Below are 21,326 nucleotides of genomic sequence, written 5' to 3'. Positions count from 1 at the left end.
CAACTGCTAAACTAATTCTAGGTTGCTTCAAAAATTATGCTTCTTTTATATCCCATTGTCTCCTTCAAACCAACTGCTCCAGACTTTTCTGGCTGTGGTTTAAGGGGTTCTTGTGAGTTCCTTTGGCCAATGAAAAATTGAAGTATTCAGTAGCTCCTCAAGCTGATTTGACTTTCAGCTTCCCAAGTGGGAGAATAATGGAAGATTGGTGAGGAATATTGTGAAAATGGTCAATTGGCTTGCAAGCTGAGGTGTCAAAACCCACATACATACATCATACCAGTTGTTGTTTAGCCTCATGTGCTGGACAACACCTGTGTTCAGGTAACATAGTCCTGGGATAGATTTAGAGGTATCCTGCTGAGCTTGGGTGAGATTTCTGTCCTGCTGTGAGAACAACCAAATGGTAGTAAACTACACCTGCATGAATCCCCAATAAAGAGGAAAAAGGGAAGGTTTGGTGATCCCCTAGCACTCAGAGAGCTCCATGGTGCCTGCATCCCTGCCTGTGTGCCTCTGCCTGGGTACTGCTTTGGGAATATCCCCACTGGCATCATGATTTAAACCCAAACAACAACCAAGCACCAAACAGCCAGTCATTCACTCCCCCAGCAGTAGGATCAGGGAGAGAATCAGAAGGGTTAAAGCTAGAAAACTCATGGTTTGGTTTCAACAAAACCAAATTTTCTTTCCATTTCATCCATACTGTTGTGGTTGCTCCTGTGTCCTGCCTGAGCTGGCTCACACACCAAGGAATACTGACAGTAGAGAACTCATGGAAAAACACCTGAGGATCACCCCACAGATTAAAGTCCAGTTCTGAACACTGTGAAGAAAATACCGACTGGAGTGTAGAATCACAAAGTGGTGGAAACCAGCACTGTCACCAAACAGGGCCCTGCAAGGGTGGCTCGAGCACTCCTGCCCAAACTCCTGTGGCACCATGGTCCTCACCACTCAGCCTGGGCCAGTCCCCTATTGCTAGGGTAGCAGCTTGCCATGGATGCTGGACCACATAACCAGATTAACCACCAGATTAACCACCAGACCCCCATAACTGATTGATATGCAGTGTATAGAACAGAGGCAACCAGCCCTTTCTGCTGAGCTCTGGACTCCTGTAGCCTGAGGGTGATAAAGCATGTCTGCAGGGACCTCTTCTTTTTCATATGGACCTCATGTTATGCAGATGAAAAGACCCAGTATAAACCCCTAAGTATGATTCCACATATTGCTCTATATGCAAGTATTTTTGTTTACTGCTATAGCTGCTAGTTTTCTAACCTCAGTTAAACCCCTGTTAATGGGGTTGCAGTGATGCAGGTGAAGGGAGAAAAGAAAGTACAAGGTCTGTGGCACTATGCCTCAGCTAATGTAATCAAATACTTCAGCAATCAATACTCATCTGCCTTGCCAGGGTCACAAACACTGCAAGGTTATACCAGGACAATCCTTTCTGCTGCCTCTCCTAAAAGCAGGACTTGTATAAAGACAGGAAAATAAAGAAAAAAATACTAAAGCCATAAGAGCAATTAGAAATATATTGGGCAGATCCAGACTGGTAGCAAGCAGGCAGCCTCTACTGTGGGCTGTGTGAGTATTTCACATTATATACTTATTTTAAATGCATGAAGAGGTACGGGCAGAAGAGGAGCCACAATCTCAGCTTCCGGGTGGGCACCCTAACCATTAGGATAGCTCAGGCATTTTTCTCAGGGAATTTGTCGTGTGCTTTCCCAAAAAAAAAAAAAAAAAAAAAAACCAACCAAAAAACAACCAAAAAAAACCCCAAAAAACCCAAAAAAAACCCCCAAAAAAACCCAAAAAAACCAACAGACTCAACAGGATGATTTGCATGACTCCCTGACAGTGCCCTTACAGCCAAAGTGTTCTCTTAGTTGAGAGGAGATTCAATTTCAATTTCAGATTGCAGTCCCTGAGGAAGTTAGTGAGTTCAGTCTCCCCAACACCCCCAGGGGACAACTCTATGCTTGTGGTTGTCCTGTATAGGGTGAGTAAGAGCGAGGGATGACTCTTGAGGAGCACGTAAGCGTAACACAGACTAGGCACACCAGGTAGATTAAATGTTCAGACTTTTTTGGACCCAGATGAGCTGGACATTGGACTGGTCCGATGCCTCTGGACAGTAATTTGGGGATTAGGAGCAAGGCACAGCCGGCTGAGTGAGACCACATGGCTCATAATCCAGCAGAAGGAGGGTGAGCATTTTGGGTGAACAGATTGAACCTAGACAGTGAAAATGTTCTAGAGTTTTTTCAAGCTAAAAGAAATCTTTACTGATCATGGAGATCTTGGAAGCGACATGGTGACTTTACTAATGAAACATGACACCATGTCAGCAAACAAGGCAGTTTTACAATTCTGAAACCATGCTGGCCACAACTGTTGTAACAGAGCTGAGTTCAGGCACCCACTCTTCAACATGTCAACAGTGGTTTTGAGCATAGATTTTTAAACCCTTCTTCAATTTTTTTTGTATCTTACTGTAGGAATATCAGGATAAATTGGTATTTCTATTATGAGACCTCTTATGCAAGTTTCTGATGAAATAAAAGAGGAAGCAAAAAGAGGAAAAATCATGGGATAATTTTTCTGAAAGCATAAAATATATTTTGCTTAGCTGATGATAGTGTGCTTCAATTTGTTCATCACCTTGGTCTAAACAGAGACCTGTGGCACCATAAATAGGTATTTGCCATTTTTGAACTGCACAACATGCTATATCTGAAAGTCAACAGGCTGGAGATTGGACCATGATCTTCTGATGCTCCTGCTCATTGCAGGGAATTGGACTAGATGACCTTCCAACCCAAATTATTCTATGATTCTATGGTTCTATTAACTCCTCTCATTTACACCAGCTCCACACAGTTAAAGAACATACAGATGAGGCTTGATCATAATTGTTTGGCTGCATACAGGGGTTTTGGTGGCAAAAGCAGTGATTGCCTCCTAATAACCTTAGAATTAAATAATAAAAAGGTTACATACTATTAACAGGAGTGCTATCAGTGTAAACACCCAGCTTGCTAACTCTTATTTACTTTAATTTGTTTTCTGCCAAGACAGATAACTCTGTGGGAGACACATTTAAAATCAAATGATCTTCAGTGACCCATGAGTCATGAAGGGAGAGAGAGGTCACTTCAGAACAATTCACTAAAGAGCCATAGATTTTTCAAATGAGAAGTTTTTTATACTTAAATCACCTATAAATAAGATCCTGTGGGTTTCAATTATCTTTTTAAAGATAACAGTAATTACTAAAATTTGTCTCATCAGCTAGCAGGATCCCATAGAAATTTTGAAAGACCTTGGCTGGCTGAATCTCTCTTGTTTCAAGAACTCTTTAGTGTGACTGGTCATGTAATTATTTCTCAGTAACATCCTTATAACCATCAGTTGGAAAAGGATTGAAAAAGGCCCCTGGTAATTGCTGACTTGAAACATAAAAACACCCAGAGGAAGAATTCTAAATACCATAAGCTGGAAAAAGTCAAGCTAGAAGTCACTTCACCCTAGGTATGGAATGAGCTCCCCTTTACCCAGGACAAGAACAAGCAGAGCTTCCTCGGGATGCTTGGGATTTGGGCAAGGTTCCTGAGGAAGAGACTTGCTCTCAGAGGTGCTCAGCAGGTTTGAAAAAACCAGCTGGTTTTCTGTTGGGTTCTGGAGGGCTTTTGGAAGCCTCCCTCTTCGTGTTAGCTGCAGGTAAGCACCCTGTGCAGAATGCTGGCCAGCAGGAGCACAGAGTCAGTCCCTGCTGTCTGCCCCGGGATGTGCCTGTGGCTCTGCCACCTGCCCTGGGACTCTCTTCTCACTGGGTTTGGAGAGAGGACAGTGCCAGACCCCACCTCATCCCAGCCTGTGTTCCATATGGACACCTGGACCCTGAAGGTAAGCCAGATCCTGCAAGGGAGTTGGAGGCAGATACGAACATTTTGTGCCTGCAAAAAGCTCTGTTCCCCCCTTGCTGCAGCTTGCATGTCTGGTTTGAAGTACAGGAACATTGTCCCAGGGGTTGAATCAGCAGGCGAGAGGGGAACTGGGTCTTGATGACCTGCAGTGACCTCAGCTCTGCTCTTCTTTAATGATAATTGCTCCTTAGGCTGAGGGAAAGACTTCTCTGCTTTATGTAACATTTCAGCTCGACTGCTCTGCCCAAGTAAGCAAAACGTTGGAATGGTAAATAGTTAAGGGGGCACTTTCTAAAAATACCTTCTCCACATTGAATGGAGAATTTCATGGCTATTTTATTTCTTCAATGTAAGAACTTGGAACAAGGAATAATATCCTTATAAGAATTAAAAGCTGATGTTAAAAACAACAGGGAGAGTCACTGATGATGCAATTACATGAGTTGTGTTCACTGTGTCTCATACTACTCTTGGTACATTAACTTCTTACATGTATTATTTAGACACAACAAACTTGGCTAAACAGACCAGAAGAACTGTTGTCCATTGAAGTTCTGTGTCTGGACTTAGAAGAGATTCTCCTGTGCCTAGAAAGAGATTACAGTAAGAGGACTGTCCTTAAAATCCATTGATTTAACAATCCTGTGAATTTGCAGAAACCATAGCCAGAGAATAGGGGTGCTGGATGCAGATATAAGTCATACACCACACTGCAGAGGTGTCTGCAGATGAGGTGCCCAGTGAAGGCACTGCAGAGCCAGAAGAAAGTTGCCTGGCTGCAATTCAGAGGACCCAGCTCCCTGCTGAAGTTCCTGGAACAGGCAGAGCAGATGTGAGAGATGAAGGCCAGCACCATCTTGCCCCATGAATTATTTCTCAAGCTAAATGGTAGCAAAAATTACTTGCCTATTCATCAGCCTTCACTGCTAAGAATAGTTTTACCATCATTATTTATTACTAATATTATTTTTACACATGTAAGGACTTGCTATAAGAATTGTACAAACACAGAGCATGCTTCTCCCAGGGATGTCACAATCTAAGGAAAACACAAGGTGAAACCATCCATATGGAAGAGGGCAAGGAATGAATGAGGCAGCATTGCCAGAATGACAACTAGTGGTCTGAAGAGACCAAGAGGTCAGTGAAGGTCACATATATCACTGACACCAAAGCATCTTGATCTGGTCAGATCTAAACCACTAGAACTAGGCAGCTAATACCAGATGACAGAGACATGATTATTAAGGTACAAATCTCCTTGGAAGCAAAAAATAAGTTTATATTTGGTACTATAAAGAATTCAGGATAAGGTAGCAATGGAGGAGGGATTACAGCACAAATAAATGTCCTTTGTGGTAAAAATACCAATGGATGTAGCAGGAGAGGAGAGGTCAGCATTGGAAAATTACTGCAGTACAAGGAGGAAACACTTGGGTGAATGTTTTTTTAGGAGAACGGCTATGGGAGGCTATATCTTATCAGCAGCTATGCAGAAGGCAAGTTAACATTTGAAGGAGTGCATGGACAGTGACAGAGATTGCTGATGGGTGACCAAGGGGGAGTGAGGATGGGATACTGATTTTGGGTCTTGAGCCAAGTAAAGACATTGTGAAGCAGCATCACTTGAGTGAAGCAGGTATAAATTCAGTTGATGGGGAGCCAGAATGACACTTCAAAGCAGTGCTCCACAATATGATTTTTTTAATCATTCAGCAAGCTGTGAAGCAAGAAAGGAACAGAACATGAACAGCACAGAAATAAGTTTGCATTGGGTAATAATGTTTAGGGAGGAACAAAAGGTTAAGAGAGGGTATGACAAGATGGCTCTGAGGAGATACAATAGGATGGACTCAGAAGATGAGGAGAAGAGATCTGCAAGGGCATGGTTCTGTGGAAACCGTGAATCTCAATTTCCAGAGTAGACCTCAGACAGACCCTTTTCCAAAAAGTTACTCTGTAAATAAAATACAACAGGCTGAATCCACATGTATGTACTATGCAAATATTTGCCACCACTCTGATCAAAGTAATTAGGTGATAATGTCCAGCCTTGAAACTGGCCTCGAACAGCGTTTATTAAGGTGTTCCACTACTACAGCTATTGCTAAAGATCAGTACATCAAAGTGTACCATCAATCAGCCTTGAACCTTGTGCAGAGGACTGCCACTGAAGCCATACAGAGTATAATGTATCTGGAGCCTGACAAATAAGACACACATGCAGCCATCACCAGCACCACAGAACCACTATTACAATTTATGTTGTGTCAAAAATATGCTGGATAACAAGAGGTAGCTAAAGGAATACAGGCTTTTACTGCTTCTTGTGCTTATCTGGGGAATAATTCTAATATTTTTCAGGCAATTTTTTTCATGACCTAAGAGACTTCATTTCTAGTTCCCAATTTCAGTGTAATAGTGATTTTTGCAATGAGTACATGATAAGAATATGTAATGAGTATGTGGTGAGAATATGAGAAAGAAAGGGAAATAATGGGTGGCACATATGAAACTACACTGTAGTCTGAAAAATATTAAGTTTGTGCCACCAAAGACTACAGGAAAATAAGATTAAAAAATATTTATAGTCCTGTTTTAAGAGTGACAGACACCCAAAGTAAGAGTCAGTTCACAGGTTATGAAATGTGAATTAAATTTCAAAACTCACACAGATGGTGGAGATCTGGCCAGCACAGGCAGGCAGCTGAACCAGCAGCTGCCAATGTGGTGTTACTTTAGGGTAAACCAAATAAATCTCTAAATTGAGATGATGGCACTCACAAGGGGTTTGACTCATTTGTCCCCACACAGGAAGTAGAGACATCTGAAATACCCTGTAGTAACCCAGTATCTCTGGGCTCCCTTCGTACAGAGTTACAGTCCCAAAAGCCAGGTGTTGAGTCTGTTGACCTCATGGTGTCTTCAGAAACTGGAAAGCTCCAGGCATCTGGCTGTGGGATAGCTGCCTGATCAAGCCCTAAACCTCTACTGAACAGAATGGGAGCTGGGCATTTTGCTCATGCATAAATGTTCACAAGTAGATACGTACATTTAAGTGCCCTAATCTTTGAACTGAATCCTATTCTCAGAATTTTGAGGACCATCAAAGAAATGCAAGCCTCTGAATTCAGTTTTGGTCATCAGTTTTCAAAAGCAAATTTTTATTTCAACAGGAACAATAGCTATTGAGAATGTTAATAATAAAACTGCCCTGGAGATTTTGATTGATTACATTCTGAAAGGAGGTCCTGGAGATACAGTGTTTTTGGTTCAGGAATTGTATAATGTAATTTTTGCATTAATTAGGTGAGTCAAGATTGCACTGATCTGAAAAATAGTTTGGCCAACAACTTCTGAGGGAAAAATGCAAATTGTAATCACTCAAAGCAGCTATACAGGGTTCATATTTCCTGAAATACAAATTTCAATTGAAAATAAGAAAATTAATTCTTTCCTTCCATTGTATTCAAAATGACACATTCCTGGTTTTCTTCCATTTAAAAAGCTTTCATTTCAAAATTACTTCCAGTTAAAAAATTAAAAGATGGAAAGCATATGATTTTATTTAATTTGACCTATACTGGCTGTCACAATGTTTTGGTTTGCTGAAAACTCTGACATGCTTGACTTAGGCCAAATCTCCTAAATGGCTATCATCCAATTCTTTCTGGAATTAATTATTTTCATAGCTTCCCTAGTAACTAAAACTTCTTTTCAATTTTACCCATAGAATTGTTAACTTTCTCCTACCAGGAACTCATGTATTGAAATCTATAAAGAACTCATACAGCATTTGCTTTTGAAAATATTTACCATCCAATTCTTTGGAGTTCTTATACAGTAAAAGTTCCCAAAGACACTTAGCACTGGTTTGCTTCCTTTCTTGTCAATATCAGAAGGAACTTAATCTAAAACTTTCACCACAGGAAAAGAAATCATTGTGGTGATCAAGAAATCATGCTCTTCAAATTCTCCTCAATAACATTTGGAATAAGTACAGAAAGTGACTTTGTATATTTCTATTAACTTGAATGAACAGAAGAGATGTATCTGAGCAGATTCCAAAAAATATTTTCTATCTATTGCTGTATGCACAAATACAGATCCATCAAACCAGAGAGATATTTCTCTCTGCTGACATTAAATTTTAGTATGCAGTGTCTCATGACTGTCACAGCCATAAGGCACAAAGCAGTTGGTGAGATGCATGTTGCACAAAACATTTACAATAAATATTCAGGTGCAGTACTGCATCTTGGTTTTCTATTTTAAAACATAACAGAAAAGACCTGTTCCCAAATGCCTAATCACAAATCAAAGTCACTGACTGATACCTTATAATACTACATTTTAAGTTTTCTATTATTTTTATATGCTTCTACACAGTTACATTTTTTGCTGCATGAGAATTTTATTAATTTACTTGCTCATGCAGAGAGCAAAAGAAAACAGTCTTAGAAGGTAAAAAAATCCCAGAAGGTACAAAACAGAAAGTAAAAAAATCCTGTCTTGCTCAGCTCATTGATGCATGTCAAATCTACTTCCATTGTTACTTCCCCTCCCCAACTCTGAAAGAAATTACATTCATTAATCATATAATTCAAATAAATAATTCTAAGGAAAAGAGAAGAAAACTGGAAAATACTTCTTGGTAAGAATTCTACCCTAAATCTCACTAGTATACAATAAAAAACTAAGTCATATTTAAAAAGTTCATAAAGTCATGATTCTAAGAGCAAAGATTATGTTTTAGTCTTTGCAACCATTCCCTTTCTTAGTGCCTATTCCCAACATTTGTGAAATAAAAGGAAAGAAATCCTTCTTCAAAGAGTTGTCTCTGGTGACAGTGGTCCCAATAGGTCCACACACCTTTATCTTTCCATTTGACATGTGCATCACATCTGTTTTTTTTCTCTGCCAGGCAATCCATAGACTCAGAACAGTTTGGGTTGGAAAGGACCTTGGAAAATTATCTAGTCCAGACCCCCCCTCTGCAATGAGCTGGGACATATTCAACTACATCAGAGCCCAGTCCAGCCTGACCTTGAATGTTTCCAGGAATGGGGCATTTACCACTTCTCTGGGCATCCAGTTCTGGTGTCTCACCACCCAGACCATAAAAAAATGTCTTCATCTCTAGTCTCCTCTTTTAGTTTAAAAACTTTACCCTTGTTTTATTGTAACAGGCCCTGCTAAAAAAATCTGTCCCCATCTTTCATACAGGTCCCCTTTAAGTACTGAAAGCCTGTAAGAAGGTCTTCCTGGACCCTTATCTTCTCCAGGCTGAACAACCCCAACTCTCTCAGACTGCCTTCATAGGTGAAGTGTTCTCTCTTTACTTTTTTGTGGCCCTTTGCACTCACTCCTCATTCCTGTGCTGGGGACCCCAGAGCTGGACACAGCACTTCCAGGTGAGGTTTCATAAAAGCAGAGTGGAGGGGCAGAATCACGTCTTCTTTTGATGCAGCCCAAGATATATTTGGGTTTCTGGGCTGTGAATGCACATTGCTGGATCATGCCTAGCTTTTCAACCACCAGCTCCCCACAAGTCCTTCCCCACAGAGCTGCCCCCAATGCTTTCATCCTCCAGCCTGTGCTGATACCAAGGGTTGCCCTGACGCAGTTGCGGGACCCTGCACTTGGCCTTGTTTAACCTCTGATGCAGTGTTCAGAGGAAGGTCATAAGAAGTCACTTGCTGCTCAAGATTGTCTTTGTTTTGTTTGCCTTTTAACTTCCTTATCTATAAAACTCATTGGATCACAGGATAAGAACAAATTCTGCTGACTTCTACAACAATTTCATCTGTTCTGCTTTAGAATACAGAGCAACAAGAAAAAAATAAAAGAAAAACAATAGAAAGGGGAAGTTGTCCCAGGTTGAACTATGCAGTTTTTAGCATGTCACGGGTTGACAGATCAGCTGCAATAATGGCTAAAACCACATTACAGGGGTAAAACTGGGATGGTAATACTGCCAAAGTTCCCTAAACTTAAGTTAAACATGATAATTGTCCACTTGGTCAAAAAAGTCAAAAGATAATCAAAGAATTTGATATGAAAAATTTAGCTTAGCTATGGGGGGGGGGGGGGGGAAGAAGTGCAGAGTGTAAACAGCAGAATCCATCAGTGATGTTTGCATGAAAAGTGGCAATCTTTCATTACTGAGCTGAGGAAGAGTTGTTTTCTTCTGTTTTAATATTTTTCTTCCAAATAATTTCTTAAATATGGACAAAAATATATTTCTCAGAAAGAAGAACTATCCTTGGAATACAAACTAACATGATCAGCCACTGAAACACCTCATTACTCAAGCAGATACATTAGATGCAGAAGACCAAATAAAATGGATGAGGTGCAACATAATAGATGAGATCCTGACAGTACAGAAGGAAACTTTGTTATCAGAAGACTCCCTCAGTTTCAGTGCCAGGTGTTTAAGAAGGCAAGAATAGAAAAAGAAGGAATGACATTTATCAGAGATGTGCAGCCGCCTTCATGGGAAGCTGAAAGCTCTGTGGATGCTAAGATAGCTGGAGTAAGAAAGCAGTGTCTTTCATTGTCACTCACATCTGTTGAAGCTTTTCTAGGAGAAATACCTGATATGAATTATAATCTACTCCTCCTTCAGAATGTGAAGATAAAGAGAGGAGAAAGAACCTCCTCCTAGTCATTTGCCAGGACCATAATTGTATAGTTATGGGGTTTTAAACTCTGTGTTGCAGGAATTAAATATCCTTATAACTGTGAACAAGTTTTCTGTAACAATGCTACAGAACCTCAAGTTTTGTGAATATATTACAAAAATCCATATTATTGACTATCACATTGTTACTCTACAGGGAAGAGACTGATTTGTTCATCTAAGAGTATCATGGAATCATGGAGGGGTATAGGTTGGAAGAGAGCTTAAAAATCACCTAGATTCCAAATCACCTGCCACGGGCAGGGGCAGCTTCTGTAAGTCCCGATCCAACCTGCCCTTGACCACTTCCAGGAATGTGGGGCACCCACAACTTCTCTGGGCAGCCTGTTCCTGTGCCTCACCTCTCTCGCAGATAATGCTCTAATTTCTTCTGACTTCTTCTACTATGCAGTCTAAACCTATCTTCCATTTGAAGCCATTCGCCACATCCTGTCACTATCTGCTCTTATAATGAATCCCTCTCCATCATTTCTGGAGGCTCCCTTTGGGTATTGGAAGGCTGCAATGAGCTCACCCCAAAGCCTTCTCTTTTCCAGGCTTAACAATCCCAGTTCTCTGTGTCTTTCCTTGGAGGAGAGGCGCTCTATCCCTCTGATCATCTTCTTAGCAAGTCTATTAGCTGAATGTAGCTTTCTAAATAATAAACACATCTCACTATTTTAACAGCACTTAATAAGTTGTTACTGTGCTTTTACAAAGCCAGAAGCATTCTCTGAGCTTGGATATGCTACTGTTCTAAGAAAACTCATAAAATTAAGCGCGTGTTTGTTGGTGGCCTTGACTATGAGTAAAGGCCATTTGGAAATCACTGACTTTGGGTCAGCTCTACCTTCTCTGCTTGCGCAGTCGGTTGGGTAATAACACCCACAGAGACAGCGAAGGCAAACAGACCTTGCCAGGTTGACATGTTCTGATACTAGATATCAGTCAAAGCAATAGAAGCTACAGTTGATGGGAACAATAACAGTCATTAATCTGATTTTTTATTGTTTCGAAGTTTTATTGCAGTAGGACCTGAAGATTGCCAACCAGGCAGCCACTATTTTTCAGAATTGCAGTCATGTTGAGAGATATGAAACCAGCCTAAAAAAAACCTGGGACGAAAGCATTGAACATGAAGTTCATTATTCTCATGTGTGCTTACAGGCAGGCCAATAGGAATTACATAGGAAGACAGAATTTAAAGAGACTTTCTATACAGGCACAAAATAATGTTGAGATGAGTAAATAAAAGAACAGGTCTGTGTGGAAGGGATCAGTGCAGGTTAGAGAAGAAACATGAATAGTCAAAGTTCCTCCAAAATCCTTTCAAGGTTCTAGTTTTCTCACATTTATTTATTTGCTGACACTATGACTTATTCCACATCCTTATCATATATGTGACCTAAGCTTCTTTCTTAACTTGGGCCATGAGATACTATTACAAACACACAAAACCCAGACAAGCAAATCCTGGCTTACAATTTTTTGTGTAGTGACCAAGTTTACCAAGCAGTTGCAACCTGGTTTAAGGTCTGAGTCTGTTTCCATCAAACATAGTTTTCAGGAATTATCCTTAGAAAATGAAACAAGTTACTGGACTACAAGAGCAGGAGCAAATAATTTAGTAAAAAACTTTTTGACATAACCATTTGCCTATATCCTATATGCTCCCTCCTCCACTTTCAGTAATTCCTTTAAGACTACAGGATTTGAGGGCTGCTATGGGAAGAAGTCCCACATTAATAACAATATGCAGAATATAATTTTATAGTTAAAAGAGGTGAAAGCATACATGGGAAAACATCAAAACAAGAGAACCAATACTAAAAAAGGGAGAAATAAATAAGTGGAAACTACTATTAACATGTATTGAGATATTCATTTATGGACAAAGAGTGGTAGCACTTTTCTGCATTCAGAGACAAAGTCTTCTCTATTGAAAATTTCTTCATTTCTTATACCAAGAATCAGTTTGCTAAGAAGAATTCAAATGCAAATAGAAGTAAATATGTTACCTATGTTTTTCTCTATTAACTGCAAGCTTTCAAAAAAACTAGTACTTACACTTTCACATTCAGGCTGAGGTATTGGTTGGCAAAATCTAGTTTAAAACAGACTAAATTGTCATGAGAGACAGTAAGGACATTTACATTGTGAACATTTGATTAATAATGACTCAGTGTAATTTGATTAGGAACAGCCTTAAGATAAACAAAAATTAATTCTTTGCACTGAAAAGGAAATTTGTCTGTGGTTTATACAAGGCAAGCACCGAAGTTTCCATTGGTGCAAAACACAGTAGAAAGCTATTGCCATAAAAAAGTTCATGAAAAGAAAAATTTAATTTGGAAATCAGAAAATTTAATTTGTCCTCAAAGTGCAATTATTTGGTAGTGTTAAAGTTAGAGCTAGTAAACACTATGAATGTATATTCTAGAAAAAGAAAAAACAATCAAAATTCTTATATCAGCACCTAGTATTCTATGAAACAAATATCAATTTCATGTCCCTGCATAAACAGTCCCTTCCACTCAAACTTCAGCTAGAAACATCAGATTAGAAAAATTATTCATGGTTATTCCCGTTTGTGAATTCTTGCTTGCTAGTATTTAAATGGTCTAGGATCTCATCAAATTAATTTGGACTGAAAAAGGTTTATAAATGCAAAATAGTAGGTCTTCCAGAATAATTCCCTGAAGCATTTTTTAAAATTTATTTTTAATATAGTTAAGAATTTCTCTCTTGGTTTATCTTAATGCAGTGTGGAATAAGAAATCTATCTTCTCATATACCTGAAAAAGAGTTAAACCACACAGCTTGTAGATCACATATTTAACTCCAGAGCAGACAGCTCCCAGTGAACAGAAAAGAGCTCTCCCTATTTCTCAGTTTGAGATGAAAAAGTTTTTAAACTTAGTTTCTTTGCTTTAACCTTCAGATGTGCTGCCAGGGAGCTCTTTGATTATGGGCAGAACAAGACCATTACTAAAGGAGAATTACAACTAAGTGTAAAAAGTTGAGTTCCAGTATCTGAGTTCTTTGATATTCAGCAGACTTTTTTTGGGAGGCTTGTAATGGAAATTTTGAATACATACAGTGATATACATAACATCTCCAACCCTTTGAATATGAAACATACATCCAAATTTATTAATTATGACTAGACAAAGGCAAAGCAAGTTGCTTTTCAAAAACTAAGCCATCTTTTTTTACTTTGTTTTACATCAGTACCCAATCTAAATAAATTTGGTTTAATTAAAAAAAAACTTACAGAAAGCCAGCATAACATTTAAACAAACAAAAAAAAACTCCAAATAAAATAAAATGAACAAAAAACCAAAAACACAAAAAAGAAAGTTGATTCTTAAGCCGGCTTCATTCCAGTTCAGCTATTGAAAATTGTGTTTGAATTTCTCTTTGAGAATACCTGAATTGAATTTCCAGCTTTGTACAAGCTTCTAATTAGAATTATGCTTTCCTCCCTGTGAAGTATCTGCTCACTTTAAATCACCTCATCCCTCTTTTCTTCCTTGTAAGCTACCTGTTTTGAGTTTTTTTAAGATAAGAAATTTAACTTGGGACCAAAGATTCAATGGAAATGCTCTCTGAAAAGAGAGGTCGTTAAGAAGCAGAACCAGCACCATAAACTCAAACTTGATCAAAGTCACTAATAACAAACACAGGGATTAAAATCATCTCCCAGTCACAAAGTCAATTCTGTAAACCTCAAATAGGTGTAGATGGTTCTGCTGCACTGTTTCCATCTAACCCCATTCCAGGACCACAGCTTTCCAGGCTAAATAGAAGCAGCCCCACTTTTATTGTTTTCAGGAACCCATTCCAATTATATCCACCCTACAGAAATGCCAGAATCTGACTGCTTTTGGCATGCCATTGATTCAGCATTTACCCCAGACTCTTGCTGCTGTCTCACCTGCCCAGAGAACAGCATATGCCAGTTCTGAGGCCTGCCAGCTTTAAGCAGTGTGAGCAAGGGGGAGATGCATCTCTGTCTCTTCTCCCTGCACAGAGTAAGACAATTTAAAGACCACGGGAGCTGTAACTTCATGCAAGCAACTAAGCAGGGAGCTAGCAAATAGCACCTCAGAGTACTTGTGTGCTCTTCCTTGCTTCATTTAATATTGGACAGATTTTCACCAAAGAGCAAGAACAGCATAACTGCTAATGTATGATAATTATACAAGTGTGTCCAGTAGTTTAATTAAAGCAGAATGTTTGCAAACATCTCAGTGGACTGCTGAGGGAAAAAAACAAACAAACAACAAAACTCAAAAACTAACAAGGCTGTGTTTATCCAGAATAAATTATTACCGAGCAGTTTTCTTTAAGAAAAACATGCAGGTTTTGATTATTTGGCTCTTTTGTAATAAAGAATTTCTAGGAAAGTCAAGATGAGGTGAAGCCTGAGCCTTTCATAGGCTGTCTATAAAAGCAAGTAATAGGACCTGTATTTAATGGAAACTAAATGGAACTCCCAAACCTTGCAGCCTTACTGTGAGAGAAAGATCATGCTCTACCAAGTTCTTTCTCCCTTGTAGCCAGTCCTAACGGCATATCCACATAGGTCTACACTCAAAGAACAGTTTTGTGCCAAAAATGCCAAGATGTTAGCTATAAGTAACAATTTATAATAATAAAAGCTATGACATAAAATTATGAGACAGAAGATTCTATAGGTTTTCATGTACAGAAAAGCAGTGAAATATTTAAACATAAAGATTGATACATTTTCTTAGTGCTTGACAAAATAATGTCAACTTCTGGGACCCCCAGTTACTCTCAGCTGCCATTACACATTAAAATTTAACACGTATTTGAAACAAAGAGACTGTGATAATATGTAGTTGTAGGTTTTGACATAAGAGGGAAAAAATTTAGTTAACCCCTTTTCTTCATACATCACTGCTTAATCAATAATGGTCTTCAGAAGTAATAAGCAATGTAACTTTACCTATATTCTGAACCTAAATATGGCCAAACCACAGACTTCCCAAAATCAATCTCATGAACTTTGGCCTTGCATTTATATAGAGAGTTGTTAGTATGTTGGATATAAAATACATGCATAGTACATGACAGCTCCCTTATGTTTAGGCTTAAATATTTGCACACAACACAATCACCACTTTATCACAACATAAATTTGGAATAACACAAGAAGTCTTGTCTGTGATCTTAAACATAAAACTTTAATTACTTAGCACATGAAATGAATTAAAATCATGCAGATATTCAGACTGCAAAACAAAATACTTCAAATACAACTGCATGTTTAAGATCTACTCAGTCAAATATCTACTTTGAGGTAAAAATGTAAGAATATACGAAGCAATTATAACCTTAACATAAATAAACAAGTATTGATATTTTCAGAACAAAATAAACATGGAAAACAGCAATTTTTAGCACATATTGGTACAAGAGATACAGCCCACCTATTCTTCTTCAGAGTGTGATCCACTCATCTAAGTCCAAAAATACTAAAAAACTGCATACTACTAAAGCACAGCAGCCAGTTTCCCCCAACATAAGACTCCTACCTGCTTACTGCAGTGTTGGGGCAAGTTTTTTTAAAAAATATGTCATTTCAAAGATTAAGGGGTTTAATTATACAGCTTCCAAACAAGCACAGTGAAAGCTGCGCAACCAAATCCCCAGTGAATACTACAAAATACCTTTGGCCAAAATTCCAAATATAAACAACTGAAATTCAGGTCAAAAATATGTGACCAATTAACACATTTATGCTGTCACTTGCATGCACAAAATTAGTCCAGTTCTGTGTTTGTGCACCTCAGTGTATTTTTGTTTGGGGTTAAGTAACTGTTTGTGTAAGAAATCACGCTGTTGCACAGGGTCCAACTGCATACTCAGATTCATAATGACCAGAGGCCTCCTGTAAATCACATCAGTTCCCCAGATGACAGTGGTCTCTCACATTTCTCTAACTTTCAAGAAGAAAAAAATTCATATTTGTTTTCATCACAAGTAGTACAACTAGAATACAAATAAGAACATTCTATTATAGTGTGCAACAGCTGAGGTTTGCATCTCCTGAACTGATTCACTCATACGAGCAACAATACAAGGAAAATGACATAAAAACTAGAATATAAATATTATACTACACCATGAAACACTACAAATAGAACGTACAAAAATTATATTAGGGCATTAATTATCTGTAAACCTATTAAAAGAACATCTCAATATTAATACCGTTTTCAAGGTAAACATAACCTACAGTCTAAGTTTTCAAATGGCTGTTTGTCAATGCAGCATAGAACATTTCCATAGTGCAAATCTTACCAACTCTATGAAAGACATTGTCCCCTTCAGAAAAATGCTCCTCTCCCCACCCCCCTCAAAACAATGAGTCACAAAGTCCTATCTCATTTCACATTTAGTATAAGTTGTGGTTTAAACATATTAACACACAGAACATTAATTTTAACACTGAAAATAACCTGAATAATATTGAGAAATGAAAATAAAAAAGTTAGATATGTTATAGCTGGAAGACATGAAATCCAAAAATATGATCCCTGGAAAAGAGGAAATAAAAAGACACTGATATCTTCTTTCTTTCATCTGTTGGAAACATATTGTATGACAGTACAGCAGGGTCCCTATGTTGTACAACAATCACAAGATCACTTTAATTGCTGAAGAATCACAGTGTTAAGTATATCTGCTTCTTGTAGTGTCAGGCTTTCATCTGTTAACTCTTTATTTGGAAAGGTAGTCACAAGAACAAAATCCGTTGTTGCAAAAGCTGGACGGGACTGGATAATGAAATCTCGAATATGCTTAATCCTGTGGAAAGGACATGGACATGAAAACTCTGTATGATTCCATCTGACATACATCTCTGATCATTAACATGAGCAGAGAACACAAAACCATTAAGCAGACTAAAGCACTAGGTAAGTTCTAGATTTCATATTTCTCTTTGATCCAGATTACTAATGATTGTAGCTTACAATTATTTGGTTCATGCATAAAAAAAATCCCCAGAAAAATTATAGTGAATGTTGCTTGTTTTCTCAAATAACGGAAAGAAAAATTTTAACATGGAAGTATATTGCAAATGATACCTAAACAGAGGAAGTAATCTCAATATCACTGTCAAAAGTTTCATTGTTAATTAGTATATTCCAAAAAGATTAAATTATTAATGGAAGAAAATCTTAAAATATATAGTCGTAGGGAAGAGGAAGCAGACAGGAATTATTAATGCACTTCAGTAGCAAGAGCTTTCCCCTATTTTCACTTGGCAGTGAACTTCTTAACAACAGTTAATAAAACACTCACATAAACAATATAACAAGGATAATTTAATTTTTAAGACATGGACAAAAAACAGTATTTTAGAGATAAAATCCTGAAATTTGAGATTTTTTATTAAGACATTAAGCTGAGAATAAATCTGTGAAGATCTTTTGCAATTAATAAGCTGGCAAATTTACTGTAGCCAATCAAGCAGTGGTTTCTGCTTTCTATCAGTCTTCAAGGCCTTTGACATAAGTAATGCACTTTACCTATATATGATCAAAATCAGTTGCTAAAGATAATCATAAAGATTCACAGTCAAGAAAAAGTTAATAACAATTAAACAATCTCCTGTCAACACAATCTAGGTTGTTACAGATGTTACTGGCAAGTTTACCACTTCTACCTCTCCATGCAAACAGAAGAACACACAACTCGGCTACAGAGGCTCCCAACAAGCCCCATGGTTTGTATCAGTCACTTCTCAGCAGATGCTGAGAAGAAAGGATCTGGGCCTGCACTCTCAGCATACATTATCAGGTCTAAACTATCCAAAAATACTGCTGTATCCTCCTCCATACTGGTATCTCAGCTAGAATGTCTGCACTGTGGTCCATGTAAACTGTCAAGTAAAGAAAGCTACACTTTGTCCTTATTCTGAGCCAGGAGAAAAAAGGAAACAGATGAGCTCTCCATGTAACAATATTAACATGGAATTGGGTCCATGTACACCACTTCCAAGTCCAGATTCAAGCTGCAGCCATGTTCTAACACAATAGTGCAGATTTCAAATTAAGGCTGGCTTTAACAGCGCTAAAGCATGGGTGGAACTGCTGCCCAAATCTCTGTCCTCTGGCCAAAAATCTCTCAGCAGTGGAGAGCAGAGCTTTGCAGAACCTTGCACTAACATAACCTCATGGGGTTGGCCAACACTGTTTGTGGCACTGCCCCAACATCAATAAAACCAGTGCCAAGCTCTAATAAGCAAAGCTACTAACAAATCTAAAACCTCCATCAAGTTCACACAAGGTCAATTCTTAGAAGATGACCATCCAAAACAGAAGTTAGCTCTCAGTATTATGTCCAAGTCGCATGCTGAAATTTCAAATGAGCATGAAATGTCTATATACCCTTCTGCATATGGGCTGCAGTCTACACTTACAGCCTGTGTCATGTTCTGTCACAACCTTAAGTATAACAAGGCAGAAAGCTGAAATTCTTGATTATGGGCCAGAGGATTTCTCTGCCCATAGTGTAGACTATATTCCAATTGAGACTATATTCCACACTTTACAATAAAGTGCTTTCACAGTGTTTCTAAAGTCATCCACCTGGTCCTCCCAAGGAGGACCCAGAGCTGGGATGACTACATGGTGGGGCTATACAGATTTCAGTTGTCCTGGGAACAATTAAGGCTTGTCCTATGTCCTTAAAAAAACAAAGAACATCATTGGTTATAAAAGCTTGAACAGAAATTGCAGTTATCAAATATATTGTGTTTCCAAGTACAGAATTTCTGATAGTCAGTTTATCATATATCCATGTAATGAAATGACACAGAACAATACATTTCAGCAAGGCTGGTATTTCCCCCTTTTTGATGTCTTGCTGAGACTCATTTAACAACAAAACACAAACTTATCAAATAGTTATCGTTACCTGCATTGATGCAGAATCAATTTACCTGTGTGTTTGGTTAAATCTTTGTATTAACCGGCTTCCATCTGCTAATCTAATTTGAATTTTAGTTGCTGGCATGGAATCATCAATCAGGACAGGTGCATTAAGAATGGATTTCTCCTCCTCCTCTGGGGAAGAAGGTGTGCTGACTATTTCAGGTGTAAGGCTATAGGATTGAAAAAAAACCAAACCAGATGTTACTAATGGTACCATGACAAAGTAGTCTGAAATTTTCAGACATAGAAATGAAACAGCATATGAATACAGAGCACAGAACAGATTAGCTGTCTTCACCTTCCAAGCTTTTGCCCTTCGCCACTGAAAGCTTTGAATCGCAGTCTGGGTTTCACATATTCCTGTTCTTGGTGATCTTCCATATCCAAATTTACCTGGCCACCATGAACAAGTCGCTGCAGTTCCAAAGGAATTTCCCTGAATTACAAAAATAATACATTACAATAATTACACTTGCAATTACATTCTGAACTGCAAAAAGAAATCATCCAAAAACTACACACACAGTAGGAGTCAAAATTAATATTATGTACACTTTGAAAGTCATATTCAATTGTTATATGAATTGATTTCATCCTAAAATAAAAAAAAATCAGTAAACTAACAGTCAAAGCCTAGAATATACCTACAGCTGAATCACAGAATGAGCTAGGAAAAAATTGTGAATATAAAAGCTGTTGTAACAAGTACCATTCAGAGTTAAAGCAACAAAAGAACCAAAGTATTGCAAATTTTTAAGTGTCCCATGCATCTGGTGACAAATACAGACTATATTTTATGGGTTCAGGCAAAGAAGAAGTCTGGAGCTTTTGATAAGTGTGTGGAGAAAGGATTTTCTTCACTTCACTGACATACCTCCAAAAAGTTGTAATTTAAACCTACCCTCTTTTAACTGACTCAAGAAATTGAGCATTTGTTGGATCTGAATAGGATCTCAACTCGCCATCATCTAAACTGAATCCATTCCTCCACAGTTTCAGCAAAATTTGAACCTATGAAGTAAAACAAGTTAAAAAAAAAGTGAAGGAAGACAAATAAGGCAGCACAATTTTGCACAGACTAGTTATAGAAATTTTGATCTAGATTTTGTACAAGACCACAAAACAAGAAGGCAAATGACAAAATAAGAACAATACCTTGCACTGTAACTTCATTGTTAGATTATTTTTGAAAAAACCCAATAGTTACAGACTACTTTCTTCTTCTAGACCACTTTCCTACCTCAGGAAAAAGAATCTCTTAATCTGCTATCCATGACATAAAGTATGATGCAGTGAGGGTGTCGTGATCTTCACTATGTTCCAATTATTTCCAAAAGCAGTAAACATTTTTATTGAGAAATTAAGAAATAAACCCATAAAATTACAAATTACTGTTGATACATCAGTTACAGAAAAATCTACATTTTCCTCAAATTACTTCATGCTGAGCTCCAACAAAGCTGAAAGTAGCTCCATTCAGCTCAAAAGCTAAGAATCCTGGAAACCAGCCTCCTTTGCTCCCTTCTTATTTTGCTACATCCTACATAAAAGGTCCAGCCAGGGCCTTCCAGCTTCAAAACCTGCATCCTCTCTTCCTTCTAAGCGCTTTGCCATCTAGCAAAACTAGGCTTTCCCAGCCAGTATAACTGGCCTTCCCTTAGAAAACTATTTATGCTCCCAATTATGGAAAGCCCACTCCAAAAAGATTCTGGCTGGGTACAGCTGGCTGTT

The 21,326-nt window shown here is 38.2% G+C and overlaps 1 protein-coding gene across 5 annotated transcripts in view; it reads right to left on the bottom strand.

Moving 5' to 3' along the window:
* UBXN2B (UBX domain protein 2B) overlaps positions 1 to 21,326 on the bottom strand; it is a 67,651-nt gene that overhangs the window by 2,841 nt on the left and 43,484 nt on the right. For 3 of the 5 annotated variants that reach the window (XM_064387060.1, XM_064387074.1, XM_064387058.1), the window contains exons 6-9: positions 20,497 to 20,606; positions 19,894 to 20,031; positions 19,604 to 19,765; positions 15,811 to 17,463 (exon numbers count right to left, since the gene is read on the bottom strand). In XM_064387060.1, the coding sequence (XP_064243130.1) occupies positions 17,301 to 17,463; positions 19,604 to 19,765; positions 19,894 to 20,031; positions 20,497 to 20,606 (573 nt within the window). In that variant the 3' untranslated portion in view covers positions 15,811 to 17,300. Of the gene's footprint in view, positions 1 to 15,810; positions 17,506 to 18,750; positions 18,765 to 19,603; positions 19,766 to 19,893; positions 20,032 to 20,496; positions 20,607 to 21,326 lie in introns of those variants that run through there. The other 2 variants (XM_064387080.1, XM_064387069.1) reach the window with 2 other exon arrangements.

Source organism: Passer domesticus, chromosome 1 (genome assembly GCF_036417665.1).
Source record: "Passer domesticus isolate bPasDom1 chromosome 1, bPasDom1.hap1, whole genome shotgun sequence".
Lineage (NCBI taxonomy): Eukaryota > Metazoa > Chordata > Aves > Passeriformes > Passeridae > Passer > Passer domesticus.
This window is presented reverse-complemented; position numbering and strand designations above follow the sequence as displayed.